The sequence below is a fragment of the Metarhizium brunneum genome, chromosome 2 (assembly GCF_013426205.1).
Source record: "Metarhizium brunneum chromosome 2, complete sequence".
Lineage (NCBI taxonomy): Eukaryota > Fungi > Ascomycota > Sordariomycetes > Hypocreales > Clavicipitaceae > Metarhizium > Metarhizium brunneum.
In genome coordinates this window covers 1,927,667-1,949,057 of record NC_089423.1, presented here as the reverse complement: position 1 = coordinate 1,949,057, position 21,391 = coordinate 1,927,667, and the positions used below count along the sequence as shown (strand labels likewise).

The 21,391-nt window shown below is 49.9% G+C and overlaps 7 protein-coding genes across 7 annotated transcripts; 4 read left to right on the top strand and 3 right to left on the bottom strand.

Moving 5' to 3' along the window:
* Window positions 1-186: 186 nt before the first annotated feature.
* ISCA2 (Iron-sulfur cluster assembly 2) lies at window positions 187-968 on the top strand (the record flags this gene model as incomplete). Its single annotated transcript, XM_014691451.1, has 2 exons — window positions 187-540; window positions 600-968. 2 exons carry the CDS (start codon window positions 187-189, stop codon window positions 966-968), a joined length of 723 nt encoding a protein of 240 aa, XP_014546937.1.
* Window positions 969-1,536: 568 nt separating this feature from the next.
* rpl-7 (60S ribosomal protein uL30) lies at window positions 1,537-3,014 on the bottom strand (the record flags this gene model as incomplete). Its single annotated transcript, XM_014691450.1, has 3 exons — window positions 1,537-2,163; window positions 2,341-2,452; window positions 3,004-3,014. The coding sequence occupies 3 exons, from the start codon at window positions 3,012-3,014 to the stop codon at window positions 1,537-1,539; spliced, it is 750 nt and encodes a 249-aa protein (XP_014546936.1).
* A 320-nt stretch (window positions 3,015-3,334) lies between these two features.
* Window positions 3,335-4,046, top strand: rps-14 (40S ribosomal protein S14; the record flags this gene model as incomplete). Its single annotated transcript, XM_066130169.1, has 4 exons — window positions 3,335-3,401; window positions 3,497-3,593; window positions 3,665-3,825; window positions 3,895-4,046. The coding sequence occupies 4 exons, from the start codon at window positions 3,335-3,337 to the stop codon at window positions 4,044-4,046; spliced, it is 477 nt and encodes a 158-aa protein (XP_065986432.1).
* Window positions 4,047-4,441: 395 nt separating this feature from the next.
* On the bottom strand, window positions 4,442-7,930 carry rhp26 (DNA repair protein rhp26; the record flags this gene model as incomplete). Its single annotated transcript, XM_014691448.1, has 1 exon — window positions 4,442-7,930. The coding sequence occupies one exon, from the start codon at window positions 7,928-7,930 to the stop codon at window positions 4,442-4,444; it is 3,489 nt and encodes a 1,162-aa protein (XP_014546934.1).
* An 824-nt stretch (window positions 7,931-8,754) lies between these two features.
* Window positions 8,755-10,074, bottom strand: G6M90_00g035380 (uncharacterized protein; the record flags this gene model as incomplete). Its single annotated transcript, XM_014691447.1, has 1 exon — window positions 8,755-10,074. The coding sequence occupies one exon, from the start codon at window positions 10,072-10,074 to the stop codon at window positions 8,755-8,757; it is 1,320 nt and encodes a 439-aa protein (XP_014546933.1).
* Window positions 10,075-11,358: 1,284 nt separating this feature from the next.
* On the top strand, window positions 11,359-14,557 carry HIR1 (the record flags this gene model as incomplete). The annotated part of the gene is made up of 2 exons (XM_014691446.1): window positions 11,359-14,389; window positions 14,451-14,557. 2 exons carry the CDS (start codon window positions 11,359-11,361, stop codon window positions 14,555-14,557), a joined length of 3,138 nt encoding a protein of 1,045 aa, XP_014546932.1.
* A 954-nt stretch (window positions 14,558-15,511) lies between these two features.
* On the top strand, window positions 15,512-16,979 carry KTR1 (Alpha-1,2 mannosyltransferase KTR1; the record flags this gene model as incomplete). The annotated part of the gene is made up of 3 exons (XM_014691445.2): window positions 15,512-16,063; window positions 16,137-16,397; window positions 16,425-16,979. 3 exons carry the CDS (start codon window positions 15,512-15,514, stop codon window positions 16,977-16,979), a joined length of 1,368 nt encoding a protein of 455 aa, XP_014546931.2.
* Window positions 16,980-21,391: the final 4,412 nt, after the last annotated feature.

Below are 21,391 nucleotides of genomic sequence, written 5' to 3'. Positions count from 1 at the left end.
CCTGATTAGCGGAACAGCTCGGCTGATGGCGGGAGGCTCTGGACGCCCTGGGCCAACTAGCACCAGTCAATTGTCTTGTTACTAAATACTATTCCTATTGCTTGATTTCTCAGCAACACCAAAATCTCGTCGACTTCACAGCTCATACGTACATAGAGCCCCCCCGTTCGCCCTACAGTCCTCGCCATGGCCAGCGTTGGCTGTGCAAATGGCGCATCGGCCGCAAGGTCGTTCATCCAAATCGCGAAGCGTGGCTACTCAACCGCCGCTGCGAGATCATCCGCTCCTCTGGAGTTTCTACTTCCCCGAACTGCCTCGACAACCCATTGCCACGCTGCCTTTCTCTTACGGTCGACGAAAACTACCCGCACAGGCCGCGCGTCCTTGCGAGGCGCCCCGTTCAGCGGTGGTCTACGACAGTCGCAGAAGCGAACCTTCACGACGACAGTGTCGCGACAGGCCACAGTGTGTGTGCTTAACCCTCAAAAAGATGAAGATGGAAATGAAATGATGTTGGAAATTACCCCAAGAGCGGCAAAGGTTTGGCAATTGGTATTCAATGTCCGAAAGGCGCCCATGCTAATGTTTCTACGTTGCAGCGATTGTCACAAATTATGAAAAAGGACGACAATCCCAATCTCGCACTTCGCATCCAGGTAGAAAGCGGGGGCTGCCACGGCTTTCAGTATCTAATGAGCCTAGTCACCATACCACCGAAGGACACGGCAGAATGGTCGACAGTTGTAAACGAAGACGACACCATCTTCCAATTCTCGGACGAAGCGGACACGACAAGTTCATCTGAGCATGGCCCTAGAATTATAATGGACGAGCCGTCTCTGGATCTGCTAAAGGGGAGCAAGGTGGACTTTACCATGGAATTGATTGGGTCACAATTTAAGATTGTTGACAATCCGTATGCTACAAGTAGCTGTGGTTGTGGTACAAGCTTCGATATCAAGATGTAGCATGCGAACAATGAGGCTTCACGCACAGGCAGTAAAACTAAGAGTTAGTGTTGACTCAGTTCGACTGGCGTCTCATAGGATATAGGACTGGTACGGGACAATAGTCCCGTAACAAAAGGATAAAGTTACGAAACGTAACCCGAGTTGGGGTACAGTACAGTGCCTTCAGCTGCAACTTATAAGGGTGACAGGAACAGCGACTATTCCTGCTCCCCGCATATTGCAATTACCTTGTAGAACTAGATATATTAGAACATAAGCCTACTCTGACACGGCCCACATTCATATTGCAGTCATACCTCCAGTGCCAGACAGACACCGCAGCAGGATGTAGGCATAAAGCATTCGCATGGCTCGTCATATGTACATCTTAAGTCAATCACTTCAACACCAAAGGGAGATCACAATGTGGCATGCAGAACTCTAGTGTCATTCATCAAGGAATCAATTACCCTTAAACCTTGTAATGTACGAAACGCCGAGCGACCATGCCGTTAAATAAATTTTCCCATTGTCCATACCACACCAAATCCAGTCGTAAAAGCTACGCCACTTTTTGTTACTATATCTAGTTCATCTGGCGGACGAGGGCGTTGATAGCCTCCTCGCGGTTGCCAAGGTCGCCACCTTCAATGAAGTGCTTGAACTTGCGGGGGCGGAAGCCACCGGTGGGGTTGGACAGCTTGAAGGGCCACAAGAAGTTGGAGGCCTGCTTGAAGTTGGGGCCGACGGAGTAGATCTCGTGGATGAGATCCTCCATGCACACAATGCCGTACTTGCCGAGAGACTCCTCGATGATGGCGTTATCGGTCAAAGCAATGCGCTGCTTGTCGACCTTGCCGTAACCACGCTTGTAGACGAGTTCCTTGATGGTCTTCAGGTTGGGGTAACCGTAAGCAACCCAGGGCTCCACAATCTTCAACATCTCGGTGGTAGCCTTGGTGGCCTTGATGAAGACACCGTTGTTGATCTGAAGCAGACGGAGAAGCTGGAGGGTCTTGCGGGGCTTGGGGGGCATCTTGTTGATACCCTTGATACGGACGACGAAGATCAACTTGGCCTCGGCAGGGACGTAGGCAGAGTCGTTCTCCTTGGCAACGCGGTGCAGGCGGACCTTCTCACGCTCAGCATCGCGGTACTCCTTGACGTACTTCTCAGCACGCTTGAAGATGACGCCACGCTTCTCCTTGTTGGCCTAATTGGGCAAGTTAGCTTTTGGTTCGCGACTTTGAATGCATAAAAAAGCAACTTTTGGTCAGGCGAATAATCAGACCCGAAAGAAGGTATAAAGATCAACAGCATTGACAAATGTCTAGTTGATAGGTATATTGTGCATCATAATGCCAGGAAAATGCGGAGAGAGAATACATACAGCCTTCTTCTTCTGGAGAGAGGCAGTGCGCTCGGCGCGGGCCTTCTCCTGAGACTTGCGCTTCTTGAGAAGCGTCTCAGGGACGAGGATCTGCTCCTTGGTAGGGACGGTACTACACAAAATCAGATTAGTACGAGGTCCGGCATACTCAAGGTATGAACAAGAGCGCCGGTGAGAGAACTGTAGCTGTAGCGCGACATTCTCTGCTTTGGCTGACTCGAATTTGAATTTAATCGGTGAGATGGGATAGCATCTCGGGTCAACAATTTCTCGCTAACCCAAGCTCCTCATTTCCTTCGCACTCATCCGACAACAACCCCAAACAAGATGTTCAGGAACAATAGTCGCGGGCCAATGTACAGAGAAATCCGCAACTTGAGCCTTTGAGCGACAATAAATTTAAGGGTGAAGAATTGACGCGCACATTCTTCATCCCCAACACCTCCTGCATCATCTCTCAGCCCGCAAGCAATATTCCAGCCTGAATGACCAAGGGAGACACCAGAGAGAGATCGAGCTGGCAGTTGCCCACGATGTAGGGCTCAGTCAAAATCGAAAGCCATCATGGACTGCCCAGCAAGAGGACCACGAACAATCTGCAAGAGCACTCGGAACCGGGCTCGATGCCCATATCGAAAGGGCGTTCAGGGAGAATCAACATACGTGGCACCCATTTTTGCGACTGACTGTTTGGTGAAGTCGGTTAGTATTGGCGTGGATGGGAAAGGAAGAGCGCAGGAATGGCGAGTAGGTTGGTCCTTTTTCTCTTTCCGAAGTGGAGCATGAAAATTTAGGTGGAGATTTTCCGCCAAAATTCGAAGATAGGGTTAGGTCTTTTGTGCCTCACACACAAAATTCTCGTGTTTCTGCCGCCTCCCACCGCCCACTAGCAGCCCGCCCTCTCCCGCACCCACACCACTACGGCGCCAGTCATGATGGGAAGATTTGTTCTGCATTTCCAACTGCCAGTGTCGAGAAACCAGACGATCCCAAAATGGCTCCTCCGAAGAGAACCGCTGCTCCTAAGGAGAACATCTCCCTAGGCCCCTCCGTCCGTGACGGTACGTGTTTATTATTTGCAATCCATGCCGGCAAATGGCATAATTGCGTTGTTTGTTTGGAAGTCGAGGAATTGGTCATTGACCCGTTTATACAGGCGAGCTCGTCTTTGGCGTTGCTCGAATCTTCGCCTCTTTCAACGATACCTTCGTCCACGTCACCGATCTCAGGTTGGTCTCCCCCGAAACAGCAGAGTTCGAGCGCCGACGTAGAGCTCGTCATCGCGATTGGAAACAAAAAGGTCCGGTGCTAACAGGATGCGCAGTGGTCGCGAGACCATCACCCGTGTCACTGGTGGAATGAAGGTCAAGGCCGACCGTGACGAGTCTTCCCCCTACGCCGCCATGTTGGCTGCCCAGGACGTTGCTGCTCGATGCAAGGAGCTGGGCATCAACGCCCTTCACATCAAGATCCGTGCCACTGGTGGTATGTTGATATTGCCCCGCCATTGCTACTGAGAGCGAGAGAACAATTGCTAATGTGGTACATGTAAAGGTAACGGTACCAAGACCCCCGGACCTGGTGCCCAGTCTGCTCTCCGTGCCCTTGCCCGTGCTGGCATGAAGATTGGCCGTATTGAGGACGTTACTCCTACTCCCTCCGACTCTACTCGCAGAAAGGGCGGTCGCCGTGGTCGCCGTCTCTGAGCGTCATCTCGAAGGCGGGAATGGCTTGGTTTGGACTGGAGTTTCGCTATCTGGTTTCTCTTTGGCGTTGAGAAAAACGAGGGGAACGGCCATAGCGCCTGGTCCCCATTCTACTGTGCTCTGTCACATCCGATTAGCGGGTGTTTTGGCGAGCTGCTAGGTAGACGGATATGAATTCGCCCCCCGAAGCAGGCCCATGAAACAGTACTCCCAATTCGAGATCTTGTCTTCAACGTGTTGTGATGTGTGTGGTGGCTATGCTCAACCAAAATGTATTGTATTGTAAAATGATATTCTCATAAGCTAACTGTACCGTCAGGTCTTTGAAATTCCAACTACCATGTTCTTGACAAATAGTACATGCGAAACCCCAACTTTACTTCAAGTTCAGTTCACTATTCAACTCCTGGCCTCAAAGACCACATTCCTCTTCCTGTACCGCCAGTTTTGTTCAAAATGGCCACTCTATCGAGGGCGGTCTTGAACTCGTCACTCTGTTTCTTCCCTGGACAATAAGGATTGAAATGATCCACCAGCATTTTGCTTGGCACTCGTCCACCCTGTCTGTTTATGAAAGCTTTGATCATGGTGACGAAGTCTTTAGCCTTCAAGTTCCTGTCCAGTCCGGGTGTTCCCGATCGGGAACTACTACCACTGCCGCCATCCAAGCCCTGCCGGTTCGCCAAGTTGCTCATAATACCGGCCGAACTTGGGCCTCCGCGCCGTCTATTCCCACCAGGTCTTCCCCCAGATCCAACTTCGCCGGTCCATGTAACTGTTCCGATTGGTACACGACGAGCCTCCTGAGCAGCATGCCGCAAGTGAGCGGCAGCTTCACGCGCCACCTGGTTGGCTTCTTGACGCAGCACACGGATATCTGCTTTCGCTTTCTGTGGGCCATTGACAATTTGTTCATGATCATATGCGCTATTCACGGACCGCGAAAAAATGCCTTCCAGCATCCGTCTTTCGTCATGGGCAGAATCGTCTTCTTGGAAGTCCTCCATGGCTGCAACAATTCTCATTTTTGAAAGCTCCTCTTGCTCGACATCTCCTTTCTTGTGCCCAACGCTGGTGATTGGTGCCAAGCGTTGCCTTGCAACAGCTTCCCCGTCAGTGTTGGCTGATATGTCAACTTCAGCTCCTTTGAACACGTCGCTTCGTTGAGCCGCAGCCTGGTCGCCAGCATTGTACGAAAACAAATCATACAAATCGGACAAATCATATGAGCTTCGCTGCTTGGGATCTTTAAGCACTTTGTTTGTCATGAATTGCTTGAATATTTGCCTGTGGTAGATTTTCTCCTCAATCGTACCTTCGGTCATGAGTCGATAAATTTTGACCGGTTTGTTCTGCCCCAATCTCCAAGCCCGTTCCCGAGCTTGCAGATCTGTAGACGGGTTCCAATCAGGATCAAAGATGATAATGCGGTCAGCACCTGTAAGATTTGTTCCCAAACCTCCAGTTCTGGTTGTCATGAGAAAGACATGAATGGATAAATCGGTATTGAATCTGTCAATCATTGGTTGTCTTTGATCGACTGGTGTTTCTCCATCCAAACGCAAGTAGCTTATATTGCATTCGCGCATGCATTTCTCAATAATGTTGAGCATTAATTTACCTTGCGAGAAGAGCAGTGTCTTGTGGTCGTTCGGTATCATGACCTTTTGTAGCAGGTCCTTGGTGAGCTCCAATTTAGCTGAGAGCTTTGGGCTTCCAAAATTGTAGCCGGTCTTGCTTCCGAGACTCTTGTCCAACAGGTCTGGGTGGTTGCAAATTTTTCGCAGAATGTCAATTCCGTACAGTGACTGGCGTCGTCTGTTCAAAATGGCTGATACCTCATCTGAACCAAGAAATGTTTCGTACGCCTTGCGTTGCCCTTCGGTCAGCTTGCAAAACAAAACCTGTTCCGTCTTTTCGGGCAAATCCGCTGCTACGTCAATCTTCAAGCGCTGAAGCAAGTATTCACTGATGGTCTCTTTGAGTGCCTCGGCGCACTTTTCGGCTGTCATGACTTGAAGGTTCGACGCATTGGCATAACCTCCTTGCCGAATGGGTATTTCAAATTGTGTCCGAAAATTGACCAGAGTTCCTAATCGCATTGGGTATATGAAGTCAAACAGGGACCAGAGTTCGGTCAGGTTGTTTTGCACGGGTGTACCGGACAATATCACTCGGTTTGGAGTGTTTAATTCCTTGCAAGTAACAGTTATTTCGGCGTTGGGGTTTCGAATCTTGTGCCCTTCGTCCAGTACAGCATAGCCCCATTCCACTGGGAGCAATTCATCTGCATAGGTCTGGAGGCCTGTGTAAGTTGTGACAAGAACGTGACCTTTGTCCACAACTCTTCTGACTATGCTCCTCGCCGCATTCAAGGACCTGTTTGCCACTGGGCGGTAGTGTTCGACGTCGTAGTCATCCTCAAACTGAGGATTCATCATGCCACTACCCGATGAATGCAGAATCGATACTCTCAAAGGAGGCCACCATCGATGGAATTCGCTTACCCACTGTCGCAACAAGGTTGCCGGCGCAACCACAATAACTGGACGCTCGAGCATTTTGCTATGATGCAAGGCAGCGATGAACGCAATCAACTGCACGGTTTTACCTAGACCCATTTCGTCGCCAATGATTCCTCCAACGTTTTGCTTGTATAACTCTGCTAGCCACTGGACGCCAGTTTTCTGGTACCCGAATAAGGATGGGTGAATATCACCAGGTAACTTGAGTTCGTCATTGATGTAATGATCGGGATAGTCCGGTGATGGTTTCAACCACTCGTCCTCGTCCTCATCACTTTCTGCTGAAGTATGCTCATTGTCCGCCATTTGTCGACGAGCCCGCCTTGCTCTACTTCTCCTCAAAATCCAATCTTTTAATCTTCGTTTGTAAAGATTTTCATTGCCATCATCAAGTTTGCTGAGATCAACTTCTTCCTGCTCTTGTGCTCTGAGTTTGGCCTTCTGCTTGCGATTTTCTCGTCGAATAAGATCATCTTCATTCCCCTGTTGCCAAACTATGGAATCAGCAGATTCTGACCCCGACGGATGGTCTGGCTCGAAATCTGCTGATGAACTACGCTCCCGTTCTGTCCGCCTCTTCTTTCTTGGCCGCAGTGAGAACTCACTCTCTACGTTGTATTCTGATGGTTTTAGATCTTTTACAACGACGTCATCGACGAAACCCGGACGCCGCAGCAGCTGGTGTGAAGTCGGCCCTTCAGCCTCTTGGTTGTATTGCTCTGCGGCAGCCTCTTCTTCTGCCTCCAATATGGTGTCGGCCAGTTGGCCAGCTATTCCTTCAGGGCGGGCTCCTCCCACCTTAGCAAACGGGGTGATTTTTCCTGTTCGAATAAGATACTCTCGGTGACTTTCGCCAGCAAGCCTCTTGGACTTGGAATGAGTGGTAGCATCTAATTGGTTCTCTTGGTGTCGTTTATCAATGCGTGCTTGAAAATCTGCAATGTCGCCCGTAATTTGGCCGAGTTCCTCTTCCAGCTTTGCAATCTCCTTTTGCACATTGCGCGATTGATACGGATTACCAGCAACCCTCTCTAAGCGCCTCTTCTCTTTGTCCAGTTGAGATTGTAGTCTTTGTCTTGTGGCGTCCAGCTTGGCCATACGATTCTGGTCCTTCTTGTCCTCGGCTTCCATCAGTGCTGCGCTCGCCTGAATGGTGATATCTCGCTCCAAATCATTCTGATCTCTTACGGTTCCCGTCAAATTCTTCAAAGCATCTTCTTCAGTCATGACCTCTGACTCAGGTCTGTCAGCAGTCTGCTCGGTTTGCATTGCTCCCTGAGCGGCTGCGATCATCTTTTCGACCAAATGTTCGCCTCCTTCGCCATCGGCGCTCTGGTCTTGTTCCCAGTCGCGATCCATGGTAACCAATCAGAGAGTACCGGAGGCAGCCTGTTGCATTATTGTCGAACTTTTTCGAGAGCTTTGAAGAAGATCTCCTCCTTGTTTCACAGTCTATATCATTAATACATCTGGTGACGCTTCACATAGGATGCCAGTCATCTAAGGGCTGGAGCTGGGAGACGATGAGATAAAACCATGACTTTCGGGTTGGACTGTCGTCATGGTTCTCTCGCAAACCAGTAGATGCGGTCTCCCAGCGACTTCCTAATGACGGCTAGTCAAGGCGACAGCAGGAACGGTGATGGTGGAAAGCTCAAGTGCATCTGACACGAGCCATGCATGACTTGGGTTATAAATCGTGAATGGAGTGAGCAATGGTGGCAAAAAGCATGACGTGATTGGCCAGCATAGTGGGGCCCATTCCTTCCCTGCTAGGTCGGCCCTCTTCCTACTCTCCTTTCTACATGAACACATGGACTACGTCAATGCTTCATAGCTACCCTATATCAATGGCCGAGTGCAACGCGTTTTCACAAATTGCGATCTGATGATGCTGATGCAGTTGCATGTGAGTATTTTTTGGTTCAATAAAAATAATAACTCTCTATTTTGGACCCCCTTTACCAAATTTATCCAATCTATCCAATCCGTGTAGGGGAATCTCTCGTGGTAAACAACCCACAGTCAGTTTTTGAGCAAAACTACCGAATTTCATTCCATTCTTCCGATGACTACAGCCATCCCGTTCCCAAGGGTCTGTACAGTGTAGGCAAAGACTGCCATTCCATACTTCTCTAAAACCCAAAGCCAGTATTCGTCCAGAAAAGCAGGCCCGCCACACGTTATACACCGCTAACTTTTGGCAGTATCTCGTTTTTGCGTGGAGAGTTGGCGTCATCCATGTGACGAGCACAGACTTCTCTGTATTGAGAAGAGAGGCCCAGTTCTTCTAACCAACTCTCCCAGCCAAGTGCTTGCTGTCTAGTGCCCAATTCGTATAATCGTTCGAAGCTTGCAGAGAACGCTGCGTCGGGCTGAGCACAGATTTGGAAAATCTTCTGCATCAATTTCACCCAAAAGGCAGGCCACTCGGGGTCAAACGAGCTCTGGGGGTATCGAAATTCCACAGTTCCCAGGAGACTAATTGCAATGCCACATCGATGTGGCGTCGTCGTCCCAGACGTCCCCGATTTCAAGTCTTTCCGGAGGCTGTCTATTGTCTTTGATGCAAATAAGAACTGCATGAATCGAAAAGCGTCGGGCTCGTCTGGAGACCTGTTTTGCAGCTTAGATCGGATGCCTTGAATGGTCTGTATGAAGCCTCCGACGGACGGTGCCGTCTCTGTCTCATCACCCTTGCCCTTCCTCCCAAGGATTGACATACTGCCGATGGGTTCCACGGAAGGTAAATTGCGTCGAACCGGATGACAAATTCTCTGAATGAATGGCTCCTCAAGTAGGCGAATCACAGCAATCACCTTCTTGGCCAGTGGGAGATCGATTGATCCCGACGAAGGACTGCTGTGGATATGCAGACCGCAATCTGAAGTAAGGTTGATCAGGAGGCTGTTCCTCAACGCCTCAAATGCCCCTGTCAAAGTTGGTAGTCCAGCATCTATCTCTTTCTGATCCGAGATGACTGGCAAGCTTATTTCCATTCCATTCCAAGAATGATCCGTCGGAGGACGCTCGTTGCTTCTATTGGGGATATGTTCGCCGTCCACCAACCAGAACCGGAACTGGTGTTGCTGACCAAGGTGATATTGTTGACCCGGGAAGTTCTCCTTGGCCAAATTTTTGTTCCATACCCGGAACACATGCCCAATTTCAGCTTTTCTAAGGGGATGTTCAGGGTCTTCAAGATTGCCTGTGCGTGTGACGTAAGTGCCTTCGATATCCTCCACCAGATCCCCTTCAGGAAGTTTGGTCAAGGGATCCTGAAGCTTGCCTGGGTTAATGCGACAGGCGACCGGCAGGTTGCAGCTTGTCAAGGCCTCGCATACTTTCAAAGTATCCAGACTCGCAGAGTACGTCTCATAAATATCGTGGTGGCTTTCGGAGTCGGGCCAGCGATCATCGCCGGATAAGCGTGGGTGTAGGATGGCGGAAGGTGGTCTTCCAGCCAGCATAAATTCAATCTCTATACCGAAGTTCTTTGCCATCTTCTTTCGTCACAAAGTTCAGGAAGAAAAAGATCGATCTCGTGCTATTACTCGCAGGTGCCGTCGAGGGAGGGAGACTGATGGGCATCTTCCAGTCGGTATGCTGCGGCAACATCATGGCTTAAATACTGAGTCGAGGGCATTGTTCATTGCTCATGTATCCGTCATCTGTGATAGTGGGAGTGATTACCTATCTAGTCATGAATGATGTCGAGTTCAGGAGAAGTATGATGGATATTACTGCTTCAATGTGTAACAGGGTGAGGTAGTACAACCGAGCGATGCAAAGTCTTTGGGTGCTACTAGCAGCTAGGTAACCACCAGTTAGGTAGATGTAGAGGATGGTATGAATATTCAGCTTCTACTTGCTCCATGTCTCTTCCATCTGCATAGCTTTCCCACATCATTCTAGCTACAGGGAATTCACTTAGTTCGAGATGGATGTCTCTTGTCTTCCCATGCTGGGTAGTCTTTACGCCTCAGTGGTAATTTTTTTTGAATTCATTGATTTATTGACCTTGAAGAGTGGGTGAGTTCATCTGGAGTAGATTGACGGGAATCTATGATCCTGGTTCAATGCTCGTTCGTGGTAGAGCAGGGTGGGTTGTGGGAAGCAGTCCAAGTACGATGAAGGGGAGAAGAAAGGATGGTGACACATGAAGCTGGTTGCATGTCCGCAAAAGTCGAAAGAGATGTGTCATTTTGCGTCGAACAGAAGTTGAATCTCGGAGCTGGACAAGCACTTATCATTTCACACAAAGTCATCATGTCAGATGCGCCGGGATTTGGCTGCCCAACAGCGAACAATGGCGCTTCACAGATGGACCGATAGTATCAGCATTGTCAGACCACAAGTGAGACATTGAAGCCATTGAGCTCCTTCACTTTGTCCATTCACAGGCTCATGCTCATGTATGCTACTTAAGTAGGTGGTGGCGAGATTGTGCCGGATGCGAGGTCCAGAGCATGCAGTGGAAGGAGTCGACGAGTCCGTGAATGCCTGCGACGTCGGAATTCCATGTTGGGTCAAGTCTGGTCTGGCCTTGTCTAGGCCGGAAAGAAGCGCACAAGCGCCTGGCACCAGTTGACCATTGCCCGCGCTGAGACGCACCAGACCGCAGCAACGCGCCGCCGCGCCTATCAAATCATTTCGCGTCGTCGCCGCCGCCGCCGCCAAGCAGTCCGGTCTGGTTGAACTGACTTGACAGCTTCAATGCTCCCACTCTTGACCACCCTTCAACCTTTTCAATCATTGCCAGAGCCCATGCCACGAGCGCCGCCGACATGCACATCATAAAGCCCTCGTGGCTGAGTCACAGTGGCGAGCAGAAAGACTTTGAGGTGTATAGCTGTCACATTTCCCCCGATGGCAAACGACTCGCGACCGCCGGTGGTGATGGCCACGTTCGAGTCTGGTCGACCGACGCCATCTTCAATGCGAAAGATGCCAGCTACACGAAGCCGCGCCAGCTCTGCCACATGAGCCATCACTTGGGGACAATTCACTCTGTGCGGTTTTCCCCCAATGGACGGTACTTGGCCAGCGGTGCCGACGACAAGCTCATTTGCGTATACCATCTGGACAAAACGCCTGCCATCGCCTTTGGGAACAACGACCCGCCGCCCGCAGAAAATTGGAAGACGTACAAGCGACTCATTGGCCACGAAAACGATGTTCAGGATTTGGCCTGGTCCCCGGACTCGTCCCTGCTGGTGTCCGTCGGGCTCGACTCCAAGGTCGTTGTTTGGTCTGGCTACACGTTCGAGAAGCTCAAGGCCATCCCGGCGCATCAGAGCCATGTCAAGGGTATCACGTTTGACCCTGCCAACAAGTTCTTTGCGACGGCAAGCGACGACCGAACCATTAAAATTTTCCGTTATACGCCCCCGGCCCCAAACTCTACACAACATGACATGATCAACAACTTTGTTCTCGAGACCACAATCAGTGCACCATTCAAGAGCTCGCCCCTCACCACGTACTTCCGGCGGTGCTCATGGTCCCCTGACGGCAATCACATCGCCGCCGCCAATGCCGTAAACGGCCCTGTCAGCTCAGTCGCCATCATCGAGCGCACCAGGTGGGACAGCGAGATCAACCTGATCGGCCACGAAGCGCCAACCGAAGTTTGCATGTTCTCCCCACGACTCTTCCACACGGTCAAACCAGATGAAAATGCCACGTCGAATGGAACTTCTAATCCGTTGCTCGTCACTGTCGCCGCCACTGCCGGTCAAGACAAGACCCTTTGCATATGGAACACGAATACATCGCGGCCCGTTGTCGTTCTTCAAGATCTCAGCAGCAAATCGATATCTGATTTATCATGGGCTCCCGATGGCCAGACGCTTTTCGCTGCCAGCTTAGATGGTGGTGTTGTGGTCGTCAAGTTTGAGGAAGGAGAGCTCGGTTGGGTTGCTCAAACCGAAGAAAACGTGAGGGCTTTGCAGAAATATGGCGCGTCTCGCAAAGGAATGGGCATGCCCGAGGACGTGGATGGCCTGTTGCTGGAGACGCACAGCAAAGCCGGAGAGTCCAAAGCCGTCGAGTCGAGGATGGGTGCGCTCATGGGAGACCTGCCATCAGATACGCCAAAGGAGTCTACCCCGGCTCCAAATGGTACAAAGGCTGGATCGGAGAAGCATGCCACTGCCACAAATGGCGGCTCCGAGCCGGCCAAAAGCCCTGGCGAGGAGCAAGAGGATAAGGCTGCAGACAAGGCTGCAGACAAGATCGCAGACCGCGTCAAAGAGCTAAAGTCACGAGTCACGATTGGCAAGGACGGCAAGAAACGTGTTGCACCTCTTCTTGTTTCGTCGTCCGGTACTGGTCAGTCCTCGTTGCCCCAGACACAGCTAGTTGGCTCAACAGCAACCAAGACCACGCAGAATGATGCCCCGCAAACCACTCTAGATCTCAGCAAGCCGTTCGACGGACTACCCAAAGGTGGCATCGCTTCCATGCTCCTGGGAAACAAGAGAAAATCTGTCACTGGAGAGGCCGACGAGGATGAAGAAGAACCTGCGGCCAGGCGAGTTGCAATAGGTCCTTTGCCAATAGTTACCAACGGCATTGATGGCGTAGAGCCTGCCGCTCTTACTCTAGTGCAGAATGGAGTGGTCCCTACGCCCGAATTTCTGCGTCCAGCAGTTTTAAATCCATCAATATCATTTTCTCAAGTGAGATTGGCAGTCCCTCGGATTCGATCACATATTCTCCGTCCAATGGATCGAGGGGTGTTACAGCCGGATGGCACTTCCGAAGATGCATCCAAGGCCCCAGAAAGTATCATCATGGAAGCCAAAAACGACACGAACCCACGGGATCCATCGCACGTCATGGTCACGAAGAGAGGAAAGTTGCTATGGCAGGAGTTTCTTCCCCGAGCCGTTATCCTGGTAACTGCCAACAAGAACTTTTGGGCGGCAGCCTGTGAGGACGGGTCTGTTCACGTATGGACACCCGCCGGTAGGCGTTTGCTGAACCCTATTATACTTGAATCCCAACCAGTCATTCTGGAATGTCGAGAGCATTGGCTGTTGTGCATAACTGCCGTTGGATTGGCGCATGTCTGGGACTTGAAAATGCAAGCTTCACCGCATCCTCCAGTGTCACTTGGACCGATCCTCGATGTAGCCACCACGTCGTTGAACCAGCACACCGCGAGCCCTGGGCCGGGAGTCACTTCTGCTCATCTAAACACAAACGGATACATTGTCGTGACACTTACTAACGGCGACGGATTCTACTATGCTCGGGAAATGTACACCTGGCAGCGGCTGAGCGAAGCCTGGTGGGCAGTTGGGTCTCAGTACTGGAATTCGAATGATTCTTCAATATCCGCATTACAATCAACAGCTGTTGGGGCTACTTCCACGGAGACTGGAGACGAGACCACGACCGCTACCGTCTCTTCTGGTATTATACCATTCCTGGAGCGTCACACGACGAACGAGTTTCTCCTCAAGGGTCGTGCGTATGCTCTGCAGCGCATGATCAAGACTGTCATGCAGCGGAAAGAAAGTGAAGATTTGGAAAGCACCATCAGCATTGCTCATCTGGAAAATCGTATTGCTGGCGCATTGCAACTCGGAGCCAAAGAAGAGTTTCGCCTGTATCTGTTCATGTATGCCAAGCGCCTGGGAGCAGAGGGGACCCGACCCAAGGTTGAGGAGCTTCTTAATAGTCTAATGGGTGGTATTCTGCGGGAAAAGCACATCGAAAATCAGCAAGGCAAAGGATGGTACGGCGTCGATGATGAGATTTGTGGTTGGAATCGCAAGGAACTTATCAGAGGGGTCGTTTTGATTCTTGGTAAGTCGTGCCTGTCCCATCAGCTGTGGATATTATGTGCTGTGTCTAACAAGATCCACAGGCAAATATCGCGAGTTGCAACGGTTGACATCACAGTACGCACGGGTCCTTGACCTTAGCCTGGAAGAGAGCGCCGTGGACGTTGACAACATGGACGTAGAGGCTTAGCCGACCCTTGGATCCTTGGCACGTTGATCAATTGTAGAATGATGGCACGGTGGACCGTGCTTTTGTAAATTTACGTTTTTGAACCGGCACCGGATGCGACTGGGATTGTATTTTTGGTTGTTTCGAAGATTTGGGATGCAAAGATAACCCCCGTTCTGGCGTTTGGAGGACAGAGCTGAGTGACTGGACCTGCAGGCGACGGAAGGACTAGTGTCTACATGAGACGAATACATTGTTCATCGCGATTTTATTGGTGCCTGCTAATCTTCCACCCGTGATCGGAATTCCTACTCGAATTTTTTGCTATCGTCAGCAGTCGTGGCGTGGTTGACGGCAGCGCGGGCTCAGGTATCACAAAAGAGTGAGAGCCAATGATATTTGGATGGTAATATCTGAAAGACCTGTGCCTACATTCATGCCGACCGATCTTCGCCGTACTTGCCTGATATTCAGATGTCTTTTGATGAATCACGGCGGCGGCCCTTCGTCAGCTATGGATGAATGCAAAGACGAACGACTGTCGATTAGTAACATTGACCAGTCCTCGACTGGCAGCCAGCCCTCAGGCAAGTTATCCTCACGGGTTACCTGCCAACTGCCCGTCAACTTCCTGCCAGCTGCCTGCCTAGCTTCTCGCAGTTATCTGCAAGCTCGTGTCTGGGATCCATTTATCCACTTGCTGCCTGCAAACCTCATCTTCGGCTCGAGTTTTTACTCCTCTTCTACATCTTCTCTTCAAAACCATCCACCATTTCCTTCGACGTCGACAGCCAGTATCGAAGAGACGCTTCCGAGAGCTGCTTGTCGATTCCTTTTCTTCTCTATTCTTCTACCCGCCTTCAATTTTTCGCCTGACCCCTTCTGTTCCTTTCCTCTGCCCCCTTTATTTCTTTACTCACCCATAGGCCGCCGTCTCTCGTAACGACTTTCCTTCCTTTCAACTCGTATCGCAGGATGACGAGCTGGAAACAATGTATTCCCTTGCCACCCAACTTCGTATGGCTCGCTAAATTGTCACGGTTATGGCTCCTCGTTTGGCTCTCCTCACATGTTCACAGTCCCTATCCACGGATTACTCGCGCCGATGATGTTACTCCAAGAGCCGCCCTCGTTACTCTGGCCTATGAATATGACCTTGAACCTTTGCTTTCATCAATGCATCAGTTAGAGGATGCCTTCAATAGCCGATACAATTACGACTGGGTGTTTTTCAGCACTGCGCCTTTGAGCGAGGAGTTTCGTCGGTTGACATCGAACGCAACCACAGCTACATGTGTTTATGAAGTCGTTCACCAGGGTGATGTCCCTTTACGTCACAGGGAGAAAAAGGACCCCATCAGCCAAGGTCAGCCATCACAAACGTCCCAGGAAGCTGCTTCACCAACTCGTGGCGACACATTCGAACCGCCACAGACTTTCCGTCAGCTGCAGCGATGGAACAATGGACCCTTTGCAAAAGAGAAGCGGCTTCAGACATATGACTGGTTTTGGAGGATTGAGCCAGGAGTGAGTCTTCATCCGCCAAACTATAATGGATTGTATTCCTTTTTTTGTTCCGAAACTCTAACTTGGTCTATAGGCTCAGTTCACACATGACATTGGATTTGACATTTTTCGTTTCATGAGAGATCACAACATTGCGTACGGATCCAGCAAGGCCAACTTTACACCACTCCAGCGGTCACTGCTTTCACATCAGGTCAAAAGATTTTTGGAAAAGCACCCTGATCTTTTGCATGCAGAAGCAGATGTAGCCTGGCTACTTGGGCTTTCTGATAATGGTCGTAGCCACGGTGATTCACTAAGAAGCCAAGAGTCGAATTCCGATGCCACACAGATTGTAAGTGGTAACTTTGGCAACGACTAGGGGTCCCAGAGCTTTAGTGCCATTGACAAAACGGATGACGACGCAACCACGCCAGCAGAAGCCTTCACAAATTGGTTAGTTACCTTCTACAAGAGCGGAGCTTCGGCCAAATTCGACATAGGTTCGCTTTCCTTCTTTCGGAGCCACAGTCATCAGGTGCTTCTAGATCATTTTGATGGATACGATAGTCAATATGAACAAGATCTTGGAGATATCTTAGTACCAACCATTAGCGCCAGCATGTTCCTACCGCAGAAGAGTGTATGGAACCTCCGTCAAAAAGACCGTGGCTACAATAGCTGGCCACACCCCCCTGACTCAACCCCGGAGCCAAAACTCAAATTGTGGCATCGCATGAAACGAGCAGTGCGCAACGATTCATACCGAAAGGTGACGAAAAATAGACAGAAATCTTTACAAGACCGCCAAAACGGACTAACGGAACGATTTGCTCTGTGGGATGTGATAGCTGAGGACTTTGGTAGGCAGGCTACCATACCCGGGCTACGATCGGGGAACACTGTGATTGACGAACGCAACTTTGCACTCAGTTAAATTTGCATTGGTGTGTATTTCAAGGGAGGTGCAGATTGGTTCAACGAGTATTGAACGGTTTTTGCTGGTATCAATCTTCTAGGCAATAGCGCCTGATTTACATTTTGTTGTTGGTCTTTCAGAGGCACCAAAGGCGGGCACATAGAAGTAGATTTTGGGTTTTTCGAATTTTTACTCTTTATTTGATTTATATTTTTTTTGTCAAGTGCACGTTCTTGCAGTTCGCGATCACATCGCCGTGTTCATTGCGAAACTGAGAAGTTGCAGTGACACTAAGCTACGTTGACAAAGGCTTGGGAGCATTTGGAGTATACAGTGGGTGTAGAAGCATTAGACTAGACGAAATATAAAATCTTTCTTACTTCCTTGGCCTTGAGTGTATTCAATATGGAAACAATCAACGTCCCCTCTACTTTTTCTCCTCCAGTTCACGGAATCCAGCAAATCATCGTTTAAAAAGACACCACTCGCTCGTGATACAGATCGACCGGAGGGTCAAGAAGGTCTGAAGACACCTAGAGTTACTTTATGCCTCTTGTGGAAAATATTAAACTTCAAATAAACGAAGCCGTTTGTAAAACGAGTGGCGTTTCCAAGTTCTTGCAATGTTTAGAACGTTCAGCATCGCGAATGACGTGTTTATGCTAGTTCTACACTCTACAATTTCAGGTATGACTTTCCACGGAGAAGTGGAAGATAATCACAATAAGGGCATCATTAAAGACTCCGAAAAGATTAACCGACTGAAGAAAAGTTGAACGGCGCCAGAGAGATCAGGCATTCATGTAGAGCGTGCTCATGCCCCCAGCATTGTTTCGAGCGGTGCAGTGGCGTGATTTGACTGAGAGCTCAGAACGAGGCTGCTGGAAACTTCTTATACTAGTAAACGAGGAAGATGGGGGCATCGATTTGTCCAAGTCGAATGTGTTGACTATTCGGAGTACCGTGTATTCACTCGACGATTACTCGTGAACTTTGTCGGAAATCTGTGAAAGTGGCATCCGGCTATATTTCTCCTACGAGTGAATGTTGGCACCCTTTTCGAGTAGTAGCTCAGTGACACTTTTATGGCCGACCGCGGGGGCTCGCAAAAGTGGCGTTTTGATAGTTTTCATCCCGATATTGGCGCCCCTATCAAGCAGAAGATCGCTGATGGCACCGTCACCGTTCTCGATGGCTTCCGACAGAGATGCCCGACCATGCCGGTGCTTTGCGTTGAAGTCCGCACCATGGAACTTTGGCCGCCGTAGAAAACCCGTTTTGAGCTGCAGCGTGTAAGTCTTGTCTTTAAAGTCGCCAAGAATTTACTAGGAGGTATAATGCGTCGCGCTGTTGATGAAATACATTTCTCAGCAGTATTTTCTGTGAGAGTGAATATGAGATCCGGGCCTGGATCATTCGGAATAAGAAGAGCGTGGAGTGGTTCGTCCGCTGTGAGAGGACGTCTTGCGAAGAGGACAAATAGGAGCATTTTTACCCAATACAAGGCAAATATCTAATGCTTATTTTTTTAGTTTCTCGAATATGGGCCTGCATACTAAAGTTTAGATTGTCTCGCTCATTAGTCAAGTGAAATTACAAGCATGATACGAGTATCGTGTAAGCGTAACATCCGATAACACAGTATCAGGCTGTACCAGGCCAAGAACAATAAGAGACCAGAAAAATAGACCGTCTACGCATCGTGACGCGTCAGACATACCAGCGAAATTGGTGCCGCGTCGCGGCCCGCTAGCCAAAGCCATCTCGCGATAGATGGGCTTGTATACAGCTTCTATATTGTCAAATTGAAGACTATTCAAGCACTCTACTTTGACTAGTGTTCGGTGTCTGGCTTGTCTTGAACGTGTTTATAATCCACCTTGAATAGTTCATCATGTTCAAGATTGTGGTACTTGGTCCCTTCGCAAAAACATGTTCTCGAATTGTGCTCCCATTGATCCGATGGGACGCTCAAAAATGCGAAACGATAGTCATTAATAGTGCGGGCGGCTTGTTTAATGAGACAGTCGCGACAAATTTGCCTTCTTTCCCGGTTGTGTCAAGATCATATAGAAGTACAACAACTACTAGGTAGTGAAAGGCTTGAAAATTCTTCATCCAGCGTTACAACAGATGGCACCAGCTCAACATATAAAGCTCATATCCAGCCCACATCATGGTGACTGTGCCTAGAGGAACGGTGATCTAAACCAGCGAGATGCATTGTGTCAACGAAGACCAGTTCAAGAGAGACTAGCCATGCATATCATGACATACGGTCCACAGTCAGCGGCTCCATGGCATCCTTGTTTGGAAAAGCGCCGCACACAATCTATACTTGAGTAGTTACCAAAAGGGCAGTATGGGGGATATCGGGGTTCAGTGCTGGCAGCAGTCTAAGACCAGAAATCGGCAGAGGAGGCACTGAGGCCCAAAGGTTAGGCATGAATCCGACTTGAGCCTTATTATGCAGCAACCATCTTCCTGCAATCCACAGCTTCTCCTTGCCCGGAATGGAGCAAGTACATCTTGACCAATAAATAATATTGATCAATATTATGCCGTTTGGTGTTATCCGTGGTCGCTCTCTGCCGTGCACTGTACCGCCAACTTTCAAGGACTAGGCACTCCCCACCAAGAAGATCAACTGTCGTTTACACTCAAGTACTCCGTAACTAGGTAGGTACTGGTAGTAATTAGGCATTATTTGGGACAGACTGGGGGCAGAGTCGGCAGGATCTCCCGTTGTGCCTGTAGCAATAAAGGCGGCAATACACAATGAGTCCTCAAGTACCCGAGCACCTGTATCTATGCTCCAATTAGAGATAATTGAGGTAGGATTGAACCGTGAGCTTTGGGTGGGTTCATAGATGGAAGCTGCGGTACCGCGGGCCATTGGACGGGATGGCTGTGACAGGCTGTCTTCAGAGTGTCCGGTGTTGGGAATCGAGAGATCCTGGATCCGAGCCTGATCATGATGACGTGACAAAACTTGCAAGGCAAATAGAGCAAACCGAAGACGAAGCAGGGCCGAAGAATAATCCATCAACTTATCCGCAGGGTCGTTGTTCTCATTGCATTCTACCTAAGCGCCTAGGCAGGTTGCTCGGTGTCAGGACCAACCACGTGCTCGACCGTGCCGCGTGATGTTGTATGCAAGACATAGTAGCAGGCCGGAAGACGGGCGCAGATGATGCCCACGATGTGTCAAGTGGTAGTCATTATCTGTGGCATGGCCGGCGTTTGGATGCCCGATGGGGTTGAAACGGCGCGGGAGCATTGGACGTGCGTGATGATCTCAATATCTGCATCGGCCCGGGGTATATTAGCAGATGCTGCTAGCAACTTGGCAGGATAAGGCCCAGTACTAAGTAGGTACCTACCTAGATATGAGGGTGTGTACTGTGCAGTACTACGCATCAAACTCTGCAGATGATGGATGTCACGGTCCCGAAGTTAGAGTTGACATCTAGAACTCCCAGACACAACTGCCCCGGCCCCTGTCGAGCTGGAGGTGGATTCCAATGGCACCAGACACATCTCAACATTGAAGTATCTGGCCGCTCGGAGCATCAACTATGTACTATTCCCTACTTACGGAAGGCAGCACTACTACCCAGGAGGTTCGTGGCTGGCGCTAGTCGTAGGAAAGTGCGGGGGAGGCTGCTCTTGCCCATGTCAGAACCCTGAGCACAAGTACATAAGATGCCGGGGATGTACGGTACAGAGTACCCCTTGGGATGTCTGACCGACAAAGCGAGTTTCTTAAAAAAAGCACAATCAAATTCCCCAGTTGTTGGGTGCTTGGACCGTCGAGCTCAACCGTGCTGGTGCTTAGGATGCCCCTAGCCGCGAACCTCGAATATTGACGCTGGACCTCAAACGAGGCATTTTGCCAAGACTTGAAAATCAGGGACATGGACGGAACAGGGCTCCGTCGAGTGGGGAGCCTTTTCATCAGGCGCAAATCAGCGACTTTGCCTACACCCTGATGGGAGGCATCTTTCATGGATGGTGCTAGCATGGGATACTCACATGTGCACTCCAAGATAGTAGTAATTACCACAATGCAGTGTGTTTGGCGCAGAATTCACTCCAAGTCGGCCCAATGTGGCTCCTTGTCGAATCAATTACGGAGTACCCGTGTTGCCAAGGACTTGCACCCTTAGGCTCGCACCCAACTTTAGATTTCATTGATCCAATGCTGACATTTGAAGCTGCAAAGCCACATGCAGTCAAGCCAAGTTGCATTAGGCAACATCGAAACGATCCTCGCCCGCAAGCCTCGGACTCTTCTTTTTCTTCTTTTGCATTTGAGTGTTGCACAATCCTTCTTCAGATAATCTTGTAGGCCATCGATCGGCATCGGCACCGGCGTGCCCTCCTTGACTTGAGTCTTAAGCCTCCGCGCCGCCGTTCTGTCAAAGGGC